Genomic DNA, 20,152 nt, shown 5'->3' with positions numbered 1-20,152 from the left:
GTGCTTCACTGGCTTTGTGGTTCCCTGGATGAATGCAACCTGTGGAACCCACAGCAGATAGGTTTACCTACTGTGTCTAATAATGAGATCACCACTAAATCATTTCCAAATCAAGATTATTCAAAAAGCATTAATTACTGAGGAGCATATGTTTCCCCTTTGTTTTATATATTCTTAAACATTAACCTCAATTGTTCCTGCAACATACATTCTTCCCTATGATAGATAAAGCCCCCATGACTGACGTGCTCACTTTGCAGCTCCAAAATAATTTAATTACACATGAAAACGTTTCAGTGCTGAACAGGTGCTTCCAAATATTCAAAACACAAAGGCTGTGAAGTTTGGTTTGGTGCTAGCAGAAGGTGCCAGGCTGACAGCACTACACAGTTCCTCCTGGAACATGTGGAACAATGCAGCTGCCATCCTCTGTTCCACTTGCTGTCTCTGGACTGTGTTTTCTCTGTGGATGTCAAAGCACAAGGATGCTGCAGCTGTCCCACAGCTGACCTCTGGAGGGAGGCCGTGCACCACAAGGACTCAGGCTGGATGGCACTGGAGTCCTGCTGACATCACAGGGAGCTGGGCTGGTGGCAGCCTGACTTCTGCTGCAAGGTGTGCTTGAGGATTGCCTGGTTTTCACGTATGCCTTTCTACCGTGGAAGTAATTATCACCGCTATTCATCTCTCTGGATTCTGATGCTACTGCAAGAAAAATCTGCTGTGTGGTGTATTCCACCCAAAATCTCCCTATTCAGATCTGCCAGCTTGGGAGAATGACACAAATTTACACATTGGCTAATTCTGAAGGTCGTCTTGGGAGCTGCTGTAGGGGCATTGCTCCAACTGTGCCCTCTCAAGGGAGGGAAATCGTCTCCTTGAGACAATCTTTGTTTCATGCAGCAGCACAGCCTCCTGAGAACTGTGCTGGCAGGTACCACCCAGCTCCTCCTCCTGTATTTCCTGGGATCTGCTCTGTTTCTGATGCCACTGTACAGAGCTGTTGATATCACTCAGATCAATGTACAACTTACTAAACTGGTATAGCTTTTTTTACTCTACTTTATACTCTTTCCATAACTGCTTAATGTCAAAACTAAAGCTGATTCTTTCTACCTGTTAATATGCACTCTTAGGAACAGCCCTTTTCATCAAAGAGAAAATCCGTGAAATAACTGTTAGGTCCCTGATACTGTGTTCTTGGAGAAGAGACTTGGGAAGAAAGCTGAGTCTCTTTTGGCATGGCTGTTTTCAAGGGGAAAAAAAAGTTCTCAAATTGTCAGCAAGGCTTATAAAGACAAATAGTGATAAAAGCTGAAGCGTTTTTCCAAGAAGTTCTGTGTTGAATGCAGCTGAGATGAATGCTACATAGAAAAACAGTCTCAGGAAAGGGTCTGCAGCAGCTTAGCTGGGTGTTGGGAGAGGGGTATTTCAAGTGTAAGAGAAATGTCATTAGAGGTTTGGTTATGGGCTTTTGGGGGGGGGGGGGTTGTTTGGTTTTTTATCTTTATCACCTGAATTTTTCCTAAAATGGTTTCTTTTTTTGGATGTTGTAAATGTAGACTTGTATGCCCCTGCACTTCAACTTGACTTGAGGTAAAGGTGATTTCAGAGTTACTGAGGAAGAGGGAGGCATTTCTCAGCCAGGGATGTGGCAAAGTAAAAAGGGATGGTGGGGCAGTCCAGCAACTGTGCACTCCCAGCATGTGCTTCCCAGGTACTGCATGGCCAGCATGAAGGCTAGGATCCCTAGAGTCAGGGGAGCTTTCCAGGGCCACAGAGCAGGGCAGGAGTTCACTGAAGAGCTGACAGCTTTGGGAGTCCTCAGAGTTCATCACTGACTTGGTTACCAAGGTTTGTTCACTAAAACCTTCTGTTACTGATCCTGCAGCTTCTGTACCCTATGGCACTTGTGGAGGAGAGAATGCTGCACCCCTTCCATCACCGTTTCCTCTGAGGGTCTCTTTTCTACTAAGCCCAGGGATTCTGAAATTATTTCTACTATTTATTTTCATGTTTATTGGTCTAACACTGTGCCTTGGAACACATAGAACTCAGTGGGAGGATTCCAGATTACTTTAGTGGGATGTTCTGTTAATAACAAGCTCTGACTCTACTAGTTCTTTATCTGCAGATCATAATGTTAAAAAGCTGAGGGGAAGGAATAAAGACGGTAATTTTGTAGCTGTTTTTCAGTTAGCTGCCATGCCAATGGTTAGATGGCAATGAAAATACAAACTGTCTTATTTGTCCCATCAGTTCTCATCCTGTCACTGTATCCTGTTTAAAATCCTGTGCACTGCAAGTTCTCAGTTTTCAAGGTGAAGGAATAAATGTTCTGGAGCCTTTCTCATCTTACGTTACATGAGGGTATTGAAATATTGATCACATGCTTCACCCCATACCCAGCAAATGAAGAATTTCCAGTTGGAAGTTATTTTGTGTCTGTGAGCCAGATCTGGTGGTGCTGGCTCTCAGCAACTTAGTGCAGTAGCTTTTAGAAATGTAAATAGAAGGGAGACAGTGTAATGGAAAGTGACATTGGTTTGGGGGCAGAGATCAGCACACATACCATGGGCCTGATGGAGAAACATCTGGACTTCAAAGCTGCTTGTGGAGTCCTGTGCTGCTTACTGTGAGGAAGGGTAATCTGCACAAAGAACAGCTAAGAGCATGAAAGCAATGCTTCCAAAGCAATGCAGGGCTGCTGAAATCCCTGAGGTCAAGCAGGGGGAATTCCTATAGAAGAAATTGATTGGTTCAGTTGGAATAAGCCTCATTCCTGTTCCCTTGCTTGGCCTTGCTCAGTTGTGGTTAAATGAGGAGAGGGATAATAATCATCTGATTATCCTGTAGTGACAGTCTGTGGAACAGTTGGGAGCCCAGGCTTGTCCTCTTGCCAATGCCAGCTCCAGGGATGGGTTCAGCCTTTGGAAAGAGAAATAACGTGTTCCACAATCTCCAACAGGTGCAGTGCCTGTTCCACTGCTGAGTATACCAGAAGAGAGCCTGGAATTGTCACTCTGTGGGCTCATCTCACCTATGTTCCTGACTCACACTGCCCAAATTACCCACCATGAGAGAGCATAAATTTTCTCAGTAGTTAATTAATTATGTTAGGAAGGACTTCCCAGATATAGAGTGCAATTTTTGCTTCAGACAAAAAAGTTAACTATGTCAACTTATAGCAGAGTCTTTGATTTGATATGGGAGACCTGGCATGGGGGAACTAATGCTCAGTACTGCTGCCCTGTATCTATCACTGCCACCACAGCTTGATCCCAGCTCTTCTGGAATCTTTTGGCCCCAGAGCAAATACCATAACCGAGTCAAATTTAAAATTGTATGTGTAAATCTCTTCCATGACAACTAGTAGGAGAGTGTTAATGGAGCTACTGTGATCAATTACTCTCACAGATAAATGTTTCCCTTTCCTGTTATTTCCTGTATTCTTCTCTTTAGACCTTATTCCTTACAATAGCAGCCAAACCTGAATGTTCTTTCTGAGCTCCAAGTATACTGATATGTCTCCTTGGTGTTTAGCTTTCTCACTACACTTCAGGTCAACACATTGATTAGTCCAGACATCAGATAAAAAATAGAGTTCATTTAGGATTAAATATTCATTTATAAATGGGATATGTAACCTGTTTTCCAAACTCTGTGATATATTTGCTTTGTTACAGATTTATCCAGAGCACCTGAAAAAGGACTGAACTTTAGTTAGCAAGGACAATGTATTTATATTACAAGTTTATTATTCATAGAATCACAGAATGGTTTGGGCTGGAAAGGACATTAAAGACCATCAATTTCCAGCCCCTCTGTTGTGGGCAGGGACAACTTTCACTAAACCAGGTTGCTCGGAGCTTCAAGACTTCCTAACTTGCTACAGCCATTTAACTCCATTCAAAGTATTTCAAGGTCCAATGCTCCTTTCTATGACTTTTCCATTAACCTCTTCCTATCTCCCCTAAATAAATTGCTACTCAGGTTTCTACAAGTAAGGGCTTTTCATCTCTGCTGTAATGACTTCAGGTGTACAGCTGCCCTTTAGGATGTGCTCCATTTTGTCTGCATCATGTCTGTAACACAATAACCTGCTATTGCTTCAGGAAAAGATGTATTAAATTTTCCAGGCAATAAGTAAAGTGGCTTAAGTGGATGGGGTTTTCCCACAGGGGAGAGATAAAGTTACTTAAACAAATGATTTAATTTTACACAAAGTCCTGTATGTTTTTCCCTAGCAATCAGTGACAGTTCTGACTAGGGAGTCACCCCAAAGTTTTTATTGGTTAATTGGTGTCACTTTATTGACACATGGGGGCATTAAAATCAGCTTTGACTTTCACATTGTATAAATGGCCTCACCTGAGTCAGTGAATAGCACCACTGTAGGCTATGCAAGTTTTACTTTGCTCAGAGCATAAGACAGAACAGAATCCATCACAGCAGTTGGGAACAAAGCACATACAAACACCAGGACCTTCTCCTTCAGCTTTGCCACCATGTAACGTGCCTTGGGTGCAGGAGATATTAGAGCATCCACCATAGCATCCACAACCTCACTGCCATTAGTGCTTCCCTCACTGAGGATATTGTTGAAAAAGTTTGCCCGCTCTTGAACATACTCCTTGTTGTAAACAGCCTTTTCCTCTTCACTGAGTTCACTCCAGATCTCTTCAGCACTCAGTGGTGGCTGAATTTTTGTAGAGCGTGCATAGTTTCCTGGCTGGATAATACAGACCTGAAAGGAAGATGTAAAACTTACCAAGGTGCAATCAGTCATCGTGAATTCAATTAAATACTACAGTCAGTAACACAAAAGCTCTCTACAGACAGCCAGAAAATGCTGATTTGTTGAAATTTTAACCCTGGAAACTTGACTGAAACCAAATATATTCCTGTAAAATATTTAAGATTGCAGAGGTGCTTTATTCTGACTTCCTCATTTTGCTCTGATGTTAATGTTCTTGTTTTGACTATTCAGCACACCTTCAGAATGCAATAGAGCATCTCTGATTGCTGTAGAATGTTTAACAGTATAAATGTTTTGACAATACTGAGACAAACCATTTCAGTATGACTTTGATGTCACCAAAGTGGAATACTTTGGATTTTTCACTCAGTGGAGAACCTTGCAATTGATAATTTTTTGACCCAATTTGGGACAAAAGGAGATATCAAAGAAAATTATCGGGTCTTGGGGAAAGAAGTGCTGTTTTCCCCAAGTAGATGTAATTTAAAGTAAACCAAGTCTTGTCAGCAAAGAACAGAGGGATCTCAGGTCCTGCTCTGCCTCACATTGAAGCCACTAGCAAATTTCTGTAGATCTGTGTGCATAGATTTAAATTAAAAGCACACAAGTCCTTTTCTGCTCCACATGTTTTCTTTGTGTGTTGCTGCTGTTCTGCTCCCTTCTGAGTATTCCAAGGAGTTTTGGAGCAGGCTGAGCACTCACAGCACACATGCTGTTCCTCAGTTAGCAGCAGCCTTGTTCAAACTATTTGTAGATATGCAACATTAAAAGCTCTGTGGCATTTAACTGACCTGATTTCTAAAGACTGAAACACAAGGTGAGGAAAACCCATGCTGAGCTGTGTCAGAGACTTGGGGATCTGACAGGCATTCTCTGGGAAGTATGTGATGATATAAAACCCTGATGTTTTCACTCAGCCATCCAGCCCACCCAGCAGAGGCTCCCACCTGTGTCAGTCCCTGCCTGCTGACCTGTGTGGTGATGGATTTGCTGCTCTCTGGGAGGACTGGGGTGCAGGTCCTATGCACAGGGCAAAGGGAGGGATGCAGATAAACTCCAGCAGAGGGATGGTGTGCACAGCTGGGACACCGTGTGCTGCCTCAAGCAGGTTTGTCACACAGCATCCTTGGGAGCCCTCCCTTCTGGTGCTATTTAGAAAAGTGCTTGGTATCAGCCAAACTAATGCCAATAGTAAACTTCCCAGATTTATTGTTAACAAAGGGGTTTTGAAAGCTTCTTTTTTTGGTGCTGGCTTGGACAGAAGGATAGATGGTTTAGTTTTTGCCCTTCCCACATTTTTTGTAGCCTTTCCACTGGAAGACACACACTTTATTTCCTGTAGGCTGTCAGCTTGCCTGGCCAGAGTTCAGAGGGACAGAGCCATAGCTCTATCTGCTTCTTGCCACCTCTAAGCAGCTTTTTCCTGAAAGGACAGAGAGGAGCACAGAACAGTGCAAGGGAGCAGTGGAAACAAGGACCATGTATTTTGTAGACTCTCCACAGTGTAGGCTCTCAGGCAAATGCCAGCCAGCATTCTGCATACAGTGAGAAACAGAAAAACACCTCTCAAAGATACTCCAAAAATGTTTGTCAGCCTGACTCACTCAGTTGTGGGCTGGGACTTCTGCATAGGTGGAACAGGAAAAATCTCAAGACAACCAGAGTAGCTAACCTGTTAAACTAAGCCTTTCCATGCATTTGAGATTATCCTCTGCTAATCAGCAGAAATCCTCATCGTGCTGTGTGGTATTAGGATGTGTAAAGTCACTTGCATTTTACAGCCCTTCATATTTATATGACAGGGGTAGCTAATAGATGCATAGCTGTAATATTTTCCAACACAAAGCTTATGAACAATGCTGTAAATTTGAGTACATAAACACAATACACCAATGCAAACCTGCCAGGGAAGACTTTGAGTGTTTGAGAAAAATGTTTCAGCAATAGAGTGACTCCAAGGAAAAAGCCCAGTGAAGCTACTTAGTGATCTAAGCTTCAGGTTTGACTATTAGAGTTGCTTAGGGCTCTAAGAGCACTCTTAGAGCCTCTTAGGTTAAGAGAATAAAAACATAATTACTCTGCACAATTCTGCCTCTTGCAGCATAGCTGTTCTCACAAAAAGCAAGGAGTTGGTCTTGTAAGAGGAGAGAAGGAACCCCTCAGGCAAGTAAAAAGCCTCCTTCTGGCTGCACAGACTCAGTGTCTGGGCTCTCTTCAGCCACCCAGGGAACATTTGGGTTCCTCACTGCTTTTGGGAGCTCAGGCAGCCTGTGTGAGGAAGCTTCACTGCAGAGGATGTGGAGAAAGGGTGGAAGTTTCAGTGCTGACACACAGACCTGTTACCCACCAGCTTCTCAGAACCAAAAACATCACCCAGGACTGCTGTTCCCTGTGATTTCCAGCTGACTGATTAGCCACAGAGAAACCACCTCTTTCCAAAAGGAAGCTGCATCCATGAATGCATTTCTGATCTTTTACCTTTGTTACTTTGTTTCACATAACTCATTACATCCCTTACCTGGTTTCCAGGTTCTTGTTACATCACTTACCTGGACACCAAACTTCTTCATTTCCAGTCTTAAAGCATCACAAAATTTTTCAATAGCTGCCTTGGTCATAGAATAAATGCCATTTCCCAAAGCAAAATAGGCAATGATGCTGGACATGAAAACAATACGTCCTAGAAAGAAAACAGTACAAATAATATAACTTCACTCTCAGTCTTTAAAGTGGAATCAGTTCAGCTCAGTCTTCGGAGCTGCTAAGAATGTGGTGTTTAGCAGGAGACTGTTCTACTGTACACTGTGCCAAAGCTGGGCAGTGTCAGTGTGCAGTCCAGCACAGAAGGGCATTCATTAAGCCGAAAACTTCACACAAAAATCTTCCACCTAGTGACAGATGTTGGACTATACAAAGTGTAACACATTCCCACTGTGCTGCTTATTCCTTCTGAGCCTGAGATGTGATGAAAAAGATGGAAACAAAGCAGTGCCCTAATGACTGAAAAATAGTACAAAGAGACTGTGCTAGTAAGAGGAGAAGGACTGCAGAGGAGAGGGGAGGTGATTTTCCCTGAGCTGGATATATGGTTACTAATATCAGTTTTTTCTGTGCTAATGATATCTCTGCACTGAGACCCGGTTTTATAACTGTGCATATAAAGTCCAAGCCAGACTGTACAGTGATAAGCTTCACTGAGGAAATGTGACTTGCCAAATGTGTGCAGCTTTATAATACCTTACAATGATTTCCCTGATCTGTGCTGCTTTTCTCCTTTCTAACTCCTGCTGAGTGCAGGCAAGCCTTAAGTAGCAGATTCCTCATTTGAGGCACTGGACTGTGGTTCATTTCCATTGTTTCCTTGTAAACTTCTGTCACCTAGTCCTACCATGGGGTAAGGAATGTCTGAGTGTAGATATACAAATATCAGAGGTGAGGAAGAAGATGGCCTTCAATACAGAGAACACAGCTGCACTCCTGTTGCTGCCACAGATGCAGATAACATCTGGGCCCCAGATCTCACCAAACTGAACAGTGTAGGGGGATATCAAAAGGTATCATGGGAATGCAGTGAAATCTGTCATTCTGAATTAGTTTTCCTGCCTTCCTACAACATCCCAAATAAATCTTATATACAGTAAAAGGAAAATAACTACCAGCTTGCTGATCAAGATGCTCTATCAGCTGGCCTGGCCAGCTGGAAAAGATATGGGGAAATGTTGCTCCTCTCAGGGTAGAATGTTTAAGTCCTAGGCTAGAGAGCATTACCTCCCTTTAAAAGTAATAATAATTGTATTAATAATTTTGTAGTGTTTCTTGGAATAGGTGTACATCCATGGCAGTAAGCCATGGGTAGCATAACTTCTGCCTCCTTTGTCCAGTAGCTGAGTGGTCTGGGACACACACCCAGGATGTGGGACACCTCATTTAACTTCTCTTTGTGTCTAAGGGAGTTGAAACCCAGCTACCCCAAAAGGATGCTCTAATGTCTGTAATTCAAGTTTTTAATTTGGAGAGGTCACTTGCTCTCCCCAGTCACATAAGCTTTAGCTGTCCTGGTTGTTCCTTCAAGGAAGGTGACAGGAAATCTAGGATTCTTCTTTTGGATTCTTCCTGGAGTGCCTTGACCTCCTCTACTACACAGATGGTACTTGAAAATGGAGTGCAGGACTTAATCAAGGAAACACTGACAGCCTTGAGATAGAGATAAAATGTTCCTTTGAGCTAAGCTCTGTGTTCAGCCCTCCAGACCCAAACCTTCTAAAGGTTTATGCATGTGCTTAATGTTGCACAAACAATTAGTCACTTTTGCTTCAAAGTAACCCTGTGCAATTCATGGGGTCAGAGAAATGCCTCAGGTGCATCAGCATCACATAGTTTCACCAGTAAGTAGGACATGACAGGGAAAAGAGATGTCTCCCTGTGTAATGGCCACATAACACATTCACTGGATACACACAATAGCACATTCTTCTACAAAAACATATCCAGCTTGCAGTATTTAAAGGCTTCTTTCTTCTCATGTCAGAATATCATCAACCAAAGGCAGCCAAACAGAAAGAAGCAGAATAGCCCAAAAAAGAGATGTTTTTATCTTACCAACAGTTTGTGTAGCAGTGACACCTGGGGTTTCCAGGTGAAATCTACCCCTTCCTCTGCTTGATGCTGCACACAGAGCACAAATCCTCACTCTAAAGAGCCTACAGCCAGAACAGACAAGGAAGAGGGGATCTTCTTCCCCAAACACAGATGGAGACAGGTAGGGAACAAACTGCAAAGCACCCAAGACATGCTGCCAATGCTGCACAGGGTTATTGAACCATTCCTTCTCAGAAAGAAGGAAAAACCCCACATGTAGGGAGGTTCATGCAAATGTATTTATCTCACTGGATACCCATGCACCTCTACATACTTGAAGTTTCCTGCCCAAGGTCACAGAGGCTTCACAGAGCTGGAACTGGAAGCTGGATGTTTCTAGTTCACCTCTGCAGGGTCATTCCTCCTCTCCTAGTTGCCAAACAATAAAATTGTAAAGCCTAAATAACAAAATTAAGCAGTTTAATGGATCTTTGAGTTTTTGGATTGTCAGTGCTTAAAAGGTTTGCCTGGGCTTAATGATTTATGGTAAATGTTCTTCCTCTCTTTTTTGAGTCAAACACTGAGAGAAATCCTTATTTTTAAATACTTTTTTCTATGGATTGCAAAGAAAGACTCTTTAAGGATATTTTTTCCCCTTATGACTTTACCCTCTTTTCAGGATCAAGTTGCTCTTTCAGGCCACACAGAAGGAAGCTGTCATTTCAGTTCAGTGAGAGACAATTAAAGCCTCTTTTATAGATGCTACATTACCCTGATTATAGTAAGCTAATTATTCTACAACTCTAAATAACAGTGGATTAGCATTACCCTTGTATTTCCTTAGAAGGGGGAGAAATGCCAGAGTTGTCCTGATGCTCCCAAGGAGATTCACATCTGCAAATTTTTCATATGTCTCCATAGGCAGCCACCCTGTCTCGCCAAATGTTGATATTCCTGCATTGTTGACAAGCCCCCAGAAACCTATGGAAGAGAAATGAGTCAGGAAGCATCTTTAACTGCAAAGCAAGCCCTGTTAGATAACAAAGCAACACCTCTGATTCAGACCCTTGGGGGAAACTGTATAGTTACATAACATTTTTACCTTTTCCACTTAAAAGTGCAGGCATGTTTTGTTTAATGAAGGAATGCCATTGTTGCCATAATCTGGACTAAATAGAACCATAGAATAGTTTGGGTTGGAAAAGTCCTTAAAGATCATCCAGTTCTATCCCCCTCCTCCCATGGTCAGGGACACCATTCCTATAAGTCTCAGTGCTATTTAATAATCCTTCACTCTACAGTTGTCTTAAGATATTTATGAATAACATGATCAGGGAGGCTTCATTGAGACTACATCTTACTGCCAGTGTGGTCTACCATGATATTTTAATTACTTTAATCCCACTGTGTGCTATGAGCAGCTTTGTGAAAATTATATTAAGCAGTCTAAAGGCTAAGGGGCACTATTTTCGAAGTGCCTAATTTAAGAGCCTAAGTCTTGCATCTTTTTCCAAGATTTGAGCTCTGATTTCTTCTGAAACCAGCCACAATCAGGTACATGGCTGCAACATGAGGAAAAGTAACCAAGCAGGGTCAGTGGCTACCAATCAGGGTCACTATTTTTTCAGTTTTGTACTTTTGAATAATTTTATTCCCCATGTAATGACAGATTTTGGTGCTGAAGAGCCTGCCCCCTGACAAACAGAAAGATTTCAGTGTTTACAAGCAGAAACATATTGGCAGCAAAACTTTTTCTAGCAGAGCTCAGTGACAGGAAGCTGAAGCCTTTAGCCCAAAGGCACAGCAGGTCTCCTGTGAGCCCTGTGCAGTGCTAATAGGACTGTGGGAACGCTGTGTGTTGGAGTGGGGAGCACTCCAGGCTGGAGCTGACACGCTGCCTAAGCGCTGATTAAACCCTGCTGACTGTTCTTGCCTGCACAGCCTGTAACTGTGCATGTACAGCAAAGCACGGAGTGGTGCAGTGCATTTCTGTTCCTGTCCTCCAGACCTGACTGACACCATTTCCAGGGTGACCAGCAGTGTAACTCAGGAGTACCAGGGCACTGGCTGGTGCTGAAACAGCTGAATTTGCAGCTTAGTTCTGCCAGCCTTGACAATTTTCCTCGTGCATTTCTTTTAAAGAACCCTTGTAGGTGTCCAAGGCAAATAATTGTTTTGTCGTGCCTTCTACAAGACCTCCAATCCTGGGTTTCTGGAGAGGCAGAGCAGGTTTTAGTGCCTCTCTTACTCCCTCTGGACACAAGAGTTTGGGGAAAAAGTGACGCTGACCCAGCTGTAGCCTCCTGTACCTGTGGCAGCTGAGTGATTCTCAAGGGACTTTTGCTCACCTTAGTGAAGGCACTGCAGAAACCTCTGGGTTGAACCCTTCTCTTTCTGATCTTCTTCAACAAACCTACTGAAATAATTTCATAGTATCTTGGTCCTTCCAGAGCCCTGACAAGAACTGCCAATATTAGATTTCATTCACAAAGTAGTGAAAGATGAAACTTTAAAATTTTGGAATTAGTTTGTAAAGCAGACCTCTGTAAGCTTTTCTAACATATATGTACACTACTACTTGTATTACCTAATAAAATCAGCCTTTAAACAGAGAAAGAAACTGTTTTCTTTTAGTGAATGCCTCATTTGCAGGGCAAAACACTCAAAATCAGGAATTTACCCCCCAGAACCTGGGTAACTCTATCCTCCAAAGAGAATCAACCGCTATTGAGCAGCCTGTCTCACAGCAATACTTGACACAGGACCTCTCTTACAACTTCAGTTACAGACAGATTGCTGCCCAGTAATGCCACAGTTTCCTCTGGACTCACTTCTGTTCCATGGCCCCAAATGTTAGTAGATAGAGGAGAGGAAATGGCCTTAAAAATTTGCCATGGAATTGGGCATCCTGGACTTCCTTTTCCCCCTGCCACTGCTGTGTTGTTCCATGTCTTTCCATCATTCTCTGGCTTTATTTCTCCATTTCAAAATGGAACCCAGCCCCATGGGACTTACCTCCCCATAAAATGCTTCCAGATCAATGGCTTAGAGAGCGCTCTGTAGAAGCTAATTATCAGTATTTTTGTACTTGCACGTGACCTGATCTGCAGATGGGCTGAGTGGTTGCACACCCCATCTGTTTCTGCTCAAAGCTGGAGGTTTCTATACTCAGGGTTATTTTTACATAACCTAGCTAACACAACCCAAACTAAAGCCTGGCATCATGACAAAAGCTGTTTTCCAATCTTTTCAGCTTTACATTTTCTAATTAAAAAAAGTAATTTTGCTTCTGCCACTGGACTCTGTGCTTGCTCCACATAACCCTGATTTCATCAGGCCTTCAGAAATATAGCCATTAATCTTTAGACAATTGATTTTCTTCCTATTTCTCTAAACTGTGAAACTCAGAATTTAGCTTGCAAGGCTTAAGTTTTCTCTCCAGCCATTTGCCTCATGTGCTTCAATGCCTCCAGGTGGCTGCTGGTGAGGCCAGCCTGTGTGTAACAACAGAGCTCACAAAATAATGGCTCCTTCCTTCTGTGTAGTGTCCAAATCAAAATCCATGAAGAGGAAAATTGGTGGGAGTTAAACTAAGACAGACTTTTTAAAGAGAAGATTAAGTTAAACAAGAAAAGACACTTTACACCTGGTCATCTCAAAACACTTTGTTTGCCCTTAAGCAAAACGTATTGTTTCTTAGAACATTCTGGAATTCCCAAATGGGAAATGTTCTGATATTTTTCAGAATGTTTCCTGCCGCTTTGTTTAGCTGAATCAAGTCACAAAATTCTACCCAAATAAAAAACAGTTCATTATTCCCTTATGCCACTTTCTCGGGATATTTCCTACTTCCTGAGAAACAACCTGCTCAGCTCTGTTTTCAGGGTACTTGAATCTGTTTTGGTCTTCCTTTCCTGAAAGGTTTGTGGTAAAAATTAATGCTATAAATGTGCATTCAAAACATATTGTAAATTTTCTTAGACAAATGCAGCTCAGGTAACCTAAAAACTGCAGATGGAAATCCTGAAGGCCAAGGCACAAGGACTGAACAGCTGAAGGAGAGTGATGCTGCATTTCCTCAATGTCCATGCAGAGACACATTTGGAAAAAGCAGCTGATGTTTGGTGTGTCAGATTGTCAAAACAGAACTCAGTCCAAACACAACTTAAAAAGAGAGGTGTTAGACTATGCTTCAGAAGACAGGGAAAAAATAAACTGGAAAGCAGGACTGGATGTCACAGAGATTTTCACTGGTCTCTTCGTTGGGAAAATAGATCCTGATAACAAAGATTAAAAGATACAGCCATGGGTCTAAGAATCACTTTAGGAAACTGAACTTAAGATTAGTGAGAGAAGCTTTCTGGAGAACACCAGCTCTCACATAAGCTCCCCAATAATTTCTACTTCACAACATGGTGACCAAAAGGCACAAATTCAAAGTCCTTATTTCGGCCCAAAAGATATCTGATATTTTTTTCCATAAACTCTTAAAATTCCTCTTTCTATTAAAGTTAATGCAGCTGCAGGTTTGCAAAACCTTTTGAAAATCAGTTTGTTTCTGTGTTGGTGCCAACACTCAGATAATAACAGAATTCTGCCACACTCTCCAAATTCTAACAGGTTTTCTTGGGATCACTGATCTTTGGAGTTTCTTCTCTGAGCCCATGTGAAAATGACAAGTTCTTTTCTGATAGATTCCAGACCTAGCCAAAGGCAGGATAGTGTGATTTGCTGTGTTCCTCTGAAAAATGAGGAGAGGGAACAACCCAGTCTGTTTGTGGCAATGCAGATGAGGCCAGATGAGACTCCTGAGTTATATTTACATCCATTCATGAGTCACCAGCCTTTGCTTGGAATATTATGCTGAAATTCTCTTCACTGTAAGGATAATCTCTTTCTATAGGGAGTCTGGACTAAAATATTGTACCATGGGTGAATGCCATGAATAGAAAATCATAATTAAGTGTAAGAGAGTACTTAATAACCTTGAAGTAGGAAGTGGGACTAACATTAATATCCCTCCATTCCAGCTAGCCCACTAGCTGTCACCCACTCACAACAGGCAAGAAAAGGAAGGGAAATTCTGGTTTGAAACAGAAGAAAACCAGAAAAATTCTAAGGTTTGCTCTAGAGCCTAATAGAATTGCAAATCACCATGCTCTGAAGTCCTGGTCTACTTCATATTGGCTTTGGATTTCTACTCTTAACAGAGAGAGAGAAGATAATGAGGAGCTTGGGCTAGTTATGGTTACAGTAGAACTAGTAGGGAGAACTGTATTTTATTCCTGATACTCTGATTTTATTCTGATATTTTACATATTTTTGGTGTACATTTTATACTGAATGGTCTACTTAAAGTAGAAAGTCTCTTTTAATTTTTGTAAGTCTACTTATCCTGGGCCCAGGAAAAAGGCAGATTAAGGAGACTCAAAAAACAGCGTATCTCCCAAAAAGCCCTACTATTCTGAGATGCATAGTCCATGGAAAGGATGATGCTGTAATCATAAAGAATATTTAATGTTTACCAGGATTTACTCTGAACTATTTAAATGCAGGCATGCAAAAAACAATTATCATTTAACTGTTTTCTCTTTATTTTGGCCCAACTTCTGAGGTTGCATTTGGAATCCGTGGCCTTTGCACACCTACCACTAGGCCTGGGATTATTGAAGTGACTATTTTTGGAACGATACAGGAATGTTTTGGTGATCAGAATTCAGAATTTAAAATCTTTCATACCTGTGTGAAACTGATTATAGTTAAAATGGCAAAAAAAAGAGGGAATAATCCCTAAGCAGTACCTAGTGATTCCCAGGGATAGGTTCCTCTTCTCAGTTTCTACAGAACATTGCTGAAGATAATTGTCCTATTGTTAGGGAGGGAGAGGGAGAAACGGAGAAAACTGTCCCAAAGTACTTAAAAGCTAACAGTGATATACAAAACACTTCCAGCAGCTACTTAAAATGTGGAAGCTTTCACAGCTTTTAAGCAAGGTAATGCATGATCTACTGTAACCTTTCAGCACAATCTACTGGATCCCTACATCCACACAATTTGAATTGTTTGTGCAAAAACCAAAAGCCATTGGATATTTTATCTGTTCAGTACTTATTTACAACAGTCTACCGGCCTCACCACCCACTCTTTGCTCTCCTCATAACAAATGTCAGAGCTGCATTTGATTTCTACTTCGGTCAGTTCTCTCCTGTAGACCCTGGATGTGACTGTCCATGATCCACAAAGGAAATTGTCCTAAGGTTTCATCACTCAGGGTTCTTGTGCCTTTGCGCTACCTGGATCTATAACATTGCTTTTACTTTTCTGCCTTTGCAGAATTCTCTCAAAATTCTGTAGCAGCAGAGCTGCCCAGCCATGTAAAAAGGTTTCAGAAAAATGTGTGTGCTTGCCCAGCCCAGTGTCCCAGGCGTGAGGGCCTGAGTGACAGCCCAGGAACACCCCTGTGCACACACTGTGTGCCTGCTGCATTCCACACCAGCCGTGCTGGGTGTCTGGAGGGACCTGGAATTGATCTGAAGGCACAACCACAACCTGTAAGCAGCAAGGAGAACCCACAAGTTAGTGCTGACTCTGGACTCCAGGGTCTACATGGCAGCATGAGCACAACCATTGCAGGACAGCATAAGCTGTCAGAATTGCAGGATAAATTATGTGAAACCCAGAGTTTCAAGTGACCTGGTCCCCATGGAGCCTTTAAGGGTTTTTGGGAGACACTTGTGTTCATCTGTAGGTTGAGGAAAAGCCTGAGGAGAAAGGCTGTTCTTTGTAATAAGGTCAAGATCAACCATAAATACAGGTACTTAATGAGCAATGTGGCTTTTTTTTCCTTCACTTCTCATTCCATCCCCTTCCCAATGAGTTAATAAGCCAGGCAGGCAGAAGCCTTGCATTTCATTATCTCTCCCTGTGCCTCATTCTCCACTTTTATTCCCTGTATGAGCAGAAAGTGTTTGTTTGTGATTTGGAGGGAATCCCATTTCTCAGCCTGAGGAAATCTGCTCTGCACCAAGAGTATCCCAGAATTACACTGGCTAATTCTCACCACGCAGTCCCAGTGGGAAAGGAGGTGACCGTGGCCTCCTCACCTGCGCTGTGTCATGTGTGCTGAAGGGATAACCCAGGATTTAGGCTGTCTGCAATTATTCTGGAGCTAAGTCTATCCATTCCCCTGGGTGCACACTCCCTGTAGGGTGTATAATTGACACGTTTCCCTTTCAGTAACCTCTCCAGGGACTAGCCTGGCAAACCTCAAGTGGTTCCAAGAATCAGCTGCTTTGGTATGGCACGGCGGCTGCCCTCGCTGCGTTTCTTGTACCTATTTCCTCTTTCACAAGTCATGCCCAGAAAGGCATCACATTCCCATCCCTCCAATGCCTGCACCGTTGTTCTGCACTTTCTCTGCCGTTTTCTTCTATTGGGTACCTGCAGAGTGGCTCCAGGGCCGCCCCACTCTGGGAGATCCTGTCCCGGTGAAAAGGCGAAGCTCCCCCATGGCGCACTGAGCAGCACGCCCACTTTACACCGTCGGCACCTTCGGACAGACCCCGGCCCGTGTACGCACCAAGGGATTTTTAAGAAAATCCTGCTGTCATTACCGATAGCGGTAACTGCACTTAGCCCATCAGTGACGGTCCAGCCATCCCTCTCAGGTACCTCCCAGCCAGCAGTGCCGGGCGAACCGAGCCGCCGTCTTGGCGACACGGCGCCCGCCGGTGCCTGGCGCTGCCGGCAGCCGAGCCCCCCACCCTCTCTCCCCGCCGGCCTCACCTCGCTCGGGCAGGTGGCTGAGCACCAGCTCCTTGGCGGCTCGCACGTCGTGGGCGCGGGTCACATCGAGCCGCAGGACCCGCAGGCGACCGGCGCCGCCCGCCTCCCGCTGCAGCCGCCGCGCCCCGTCCCCGCCGGGGCACAGGCAGCCGGCGAACACGGTGAAGCCGAGGCGGTGGAGGCGGAGCGCCAGCAGGTGCCCGAAGCCGCTGTCACAGCCCGTGATGAGCACGGCCCGCCCGGCCGGTTCCAGCCGCGCCGCCCCGCGCCGCCACAGCCGCGCCAGCGGCGGCAGCAGCAGCAGGAGAAGGAGCAGGAGCAGGAGAGGGGCCGCTGCCCACATCCCGCCCGCGCCGCCACAGCCGCGCTGTCTGGCAGCGAGGGAGGAACGGAAACCTGCGGGCAGAGCCCTCCCAGCCCGGCACCCCCTCCCCGCCTGCCCGGCATCCCCTCCCCGGAGCAGCGGGCGCCCGCAAGCACCGCCCCGCCCCGGAGAGCCCGGGATCGCGATCCCGCCGGTTCCCGGCCCTTCCGAGCGGCTGCATGCTGGTGAAGCCCGGGGCTTGGTTTCTTCCCACCGGGGTCTCCCCCCACTTTTGGTTTCAAAAAGAAAGCGCAGGCTGGAAGCATCATGTCGCGGTCAGCTGGAGCTGTGCCGGCGAAAGGGAGCTGGGTTATGCCGAGATCCAGCGGTATGGACAGTTCGGCTTCCCGGCTCAGCTGAGTTTACACCGTCCTGCCACTACACACTGGCCACAGGGCACACATGGAAGAAGCCATGAGTGTTTCTAGATCGGTCAGGTGGAGATTTCTAAAACAGCTGCATTATTATGTTATAGTTGCTGTATCTTATGTTATCTATTACGTTGCAGTATGAAATTCACTTGGGTTTTTTACGGCTCAGGTCTATGTTGTTTTCTCAAGGGTGGCTACATTACCCCATGGTGAAGGAAAATGTCTGTTTCTTGTAGGCTAAAGTGACAATTATACATTGCTGAAAAAAAAAAAAAAATCCCCGAGAGCTACAATTACAGGAGAAATGTGATTAGGCAGTATTTTCTCTGCCCTTTCTTTTATCTGAGCAACTCTCCAAGCAGCTCTTGAAAGTGATACTTTATCATATCTGCCTCCTCTGAGTAAAATGAAATGACTGAAAGAACCAGATGCCTTTATTAATTGTGATTTAAAGTTGAAAGGGGGCAGTCATTCATTGACATATACACAGCAGCAGAAGAAGCAGCAGGTCTTAACACACACAGAGAAGGTTCCAAATATTTGCTTAAACTACATCCCTGTGGCTCTCCAGTCAGCCCTGTTTATATTTAGTGAACAATCTGTATCTTCTTGTGGCAGGTGGGTTTCTGCACTGGTGTTGCCTGGCTGTCCAGGAGTCTCCAGAAACTGTGTGATCCCTGCAGTCAGCTGTGGTTTGTGTTTGCTTGGGGATACCTTTGCACTGACACAAAGTTTTTTAATGACATCTGAAGGAGAAAGGGAATAATTATTGTTTAATTTGCTTTTTCAGGGGCCAAGGCATTCCTGTGTTTTTAGTCTCATTGGCTGCACATCTGCCTAGGTTTATTTCAACTTTAAATTGTTAAGTACTCTCCCTTTCTTCTGTGTTGCTCTCCATAGGCATTGCATAATAGGATTCAAAGCCTCTAGTGGCTTGGGAAAGCAGGTTGTTGCTGCTGGGAGACAAAGTAGGACATGGAGAAGTAAACCCCAAAGAAGATACCCAGATATTTGTCCTCAGTAGGATTTATTTGATCGTGTTCCATCACACTGGGAGATGCCTCCCCTTTTTAGCCTTTAAAAGATCACTCAGTCTTCTGCAACTACATGAGTCACAAAGCTTTGTCTTTATATTAACAAAATAATTATGCAACTTTCAAAATCATGAGAGCTGATAACAGCCTGTCCTCCAGCCAGCTTCCCTGTCTGGTTCCCTCAGGCATAAAAAGACAGGGAGGGATTCCAAATTCTCCTCCTCCATGCCTCCTACCCACCTCTCATCCGTGTGTGCCAGTCTCTTCTCTCAGCTTTTGTATCCTGTTAATAACATAAGGTTCACAGGCAGTGACAAAACCATTCTCTTGAAGACTAAGAGGTGACCAAACTAACCTCTGAATTTCATGCTCTGTTAAAAAACAAAAAGTAAATCTAAAGGTGTTAAAAAGGTGGTACACAAATGTGACACACTCCCATCTGAGAACAGGAGCAGTATGTTTTCAAAGCAATGGAATCATTTAGGCTGAAAGTTATGGATTGCAACTGTGTCCTTCACACTTAAAAACAACTTCATGACTACCTAGTCCAGGAAATGAGGCCACTTAGGTCTCCAGTGCAGCACATTTGCAATAAAATTTATTTGTTTCTGTGAATGATTTTCCTCTGGTTTATAGTATTCTGTTCCTAACTCAAATATATACACACATGTGTACACACACATACACATGCTTGCATGATAATATGTATTTTAAATTTAATACTTTGTCTAGTTTCTGAAATCTTTCCCATCTTTAGGACTTATTTGAATTTTAAAAAATGAAGTTTTTAGCTCCATCTTAATCTGTTTTACCTCTTAGGCAATTCCAGTTAGTTGCGGTTTACCTGTAGCAAGTCTAAGTGAAGGCTTGGATTCTGAGGAAGTAGATGAGGAAGTGGAAGAGACTTAGAGACTGATACTGATGGGGATCTGGAAAATTCTGCTCTCAGAAAATGCCTAGGGATCTTCAGCTCTTTCTGTGAGTATTTCTGGGATCAGCAACTTCTGAAGCTTTTGCTTCAAAGCTTATAGCTTTATTTTGTGTAAAATGCCAGTAAATTTTACAGTGTGAAATAACAAGTTGCTCTGGGAAGGCATCATAATATTTTTTTTTTGCTATTGTGTTGCCATGTTATCTCTACCCTCAAAACAAACTTATTTTCTAAAGGACTGTCAAGTTTCTGTAAAGGACCAAGATAAAGGAGAGCTGGGATGGGCTGTGTTCCTCTACTGCACCCTGGGACTTCCAGGTTGATTTCAGG

At 43.6% G+C, this 20,152-nt stretch overlaps 2 protein-coding genes across 2 annotated transcripts in view; one reads left to right on the top strand and one right to left on the bottom strand.

Annotated features, from left to right (window-relative positions):
* Nucleotides 1–20,152, top strand: part of LOC117244173 (misshapen-like kinase 1) — a 22,322-nt gene extending 2,170 nt beyond the window's left edge. Inside the window, exon 4 of the mRNA XM_033513286.1 lies at nt 19,711–20,152. Coding sequence (XP_033369177.1) covers nt 19,711–19,724 — 14 coding nt within the window. The 3' untranslated portion in view covers nt 19,725–20,152. The remainder of the gene's footprint in view (nt 1–19,710) is intronic.
* On the bottom strand, nt 250–17,483 carry LOC107201334 (D-beta-hydroxybutyrate dehydrogenase, mitochondrial-like). Its single transcript, XM_015620543.2, has 4 exons — nt 17,123–17,483; nt 10,166–10,318; nt 7,309–7,439; nt 250–4,747 (listed from the first exon to the last, which is right to left on the bottom strand). The coding sequence occupies exons 1-4, from the start codon at nt 17,463–17,465 to the stop codon at nt 4,400–4,402; spliced, it is 975 nt and encodes a 324-aa protein (XP_015476029.1). The 5' UTR covers nt 17,466–17,483; the 3' UTR covers nt 250–4,399.

The sequence above is a fragment of the Parus major genome, chromosome 3 (assembly GCF_001522545.3).
Source record: "Parus major isolate Abel chromosome 3, Parus_major1.1, whole genome shotgun sequence".
In the NCBI taxonomy this organism is placed as follows: Eukaryota; Metazoa; Chordata; class Aves; order Passeriformes; family Paridae; genus Parus; species Parus major.
The sequence above is the reverse complement of the archived record's forward strand: the minus strand, read 5'-3'. Positions and strand labels throughout refer to the sequence as shown.

Bases quoted from the DNA above. Each gene is read 5' to 3' on its own strand.
- LOC107201334 (XM_015620543.2), bottom strand. From the start codon at position 17,465: ATGTGGGCAGCGGCCCCTCTCCTGCTCCTGCTCCTTCTCCTGCTGCTG. The intron at 7,440-10,165 runs GTAATGCTAATC...TTTTCTTTCTAG, and splicing joins CCTTCTAAGGAAATACAAGG to GACGTATTGTTTTCATGTCC. The intron at 4,748-7,308 runs GTAAGTGATGTA...TCTTCCTTTCAG, and splicing joins TGAAGAAGTTTGGTGTCCAG to GTCTGTATTATCCAGCCAGG.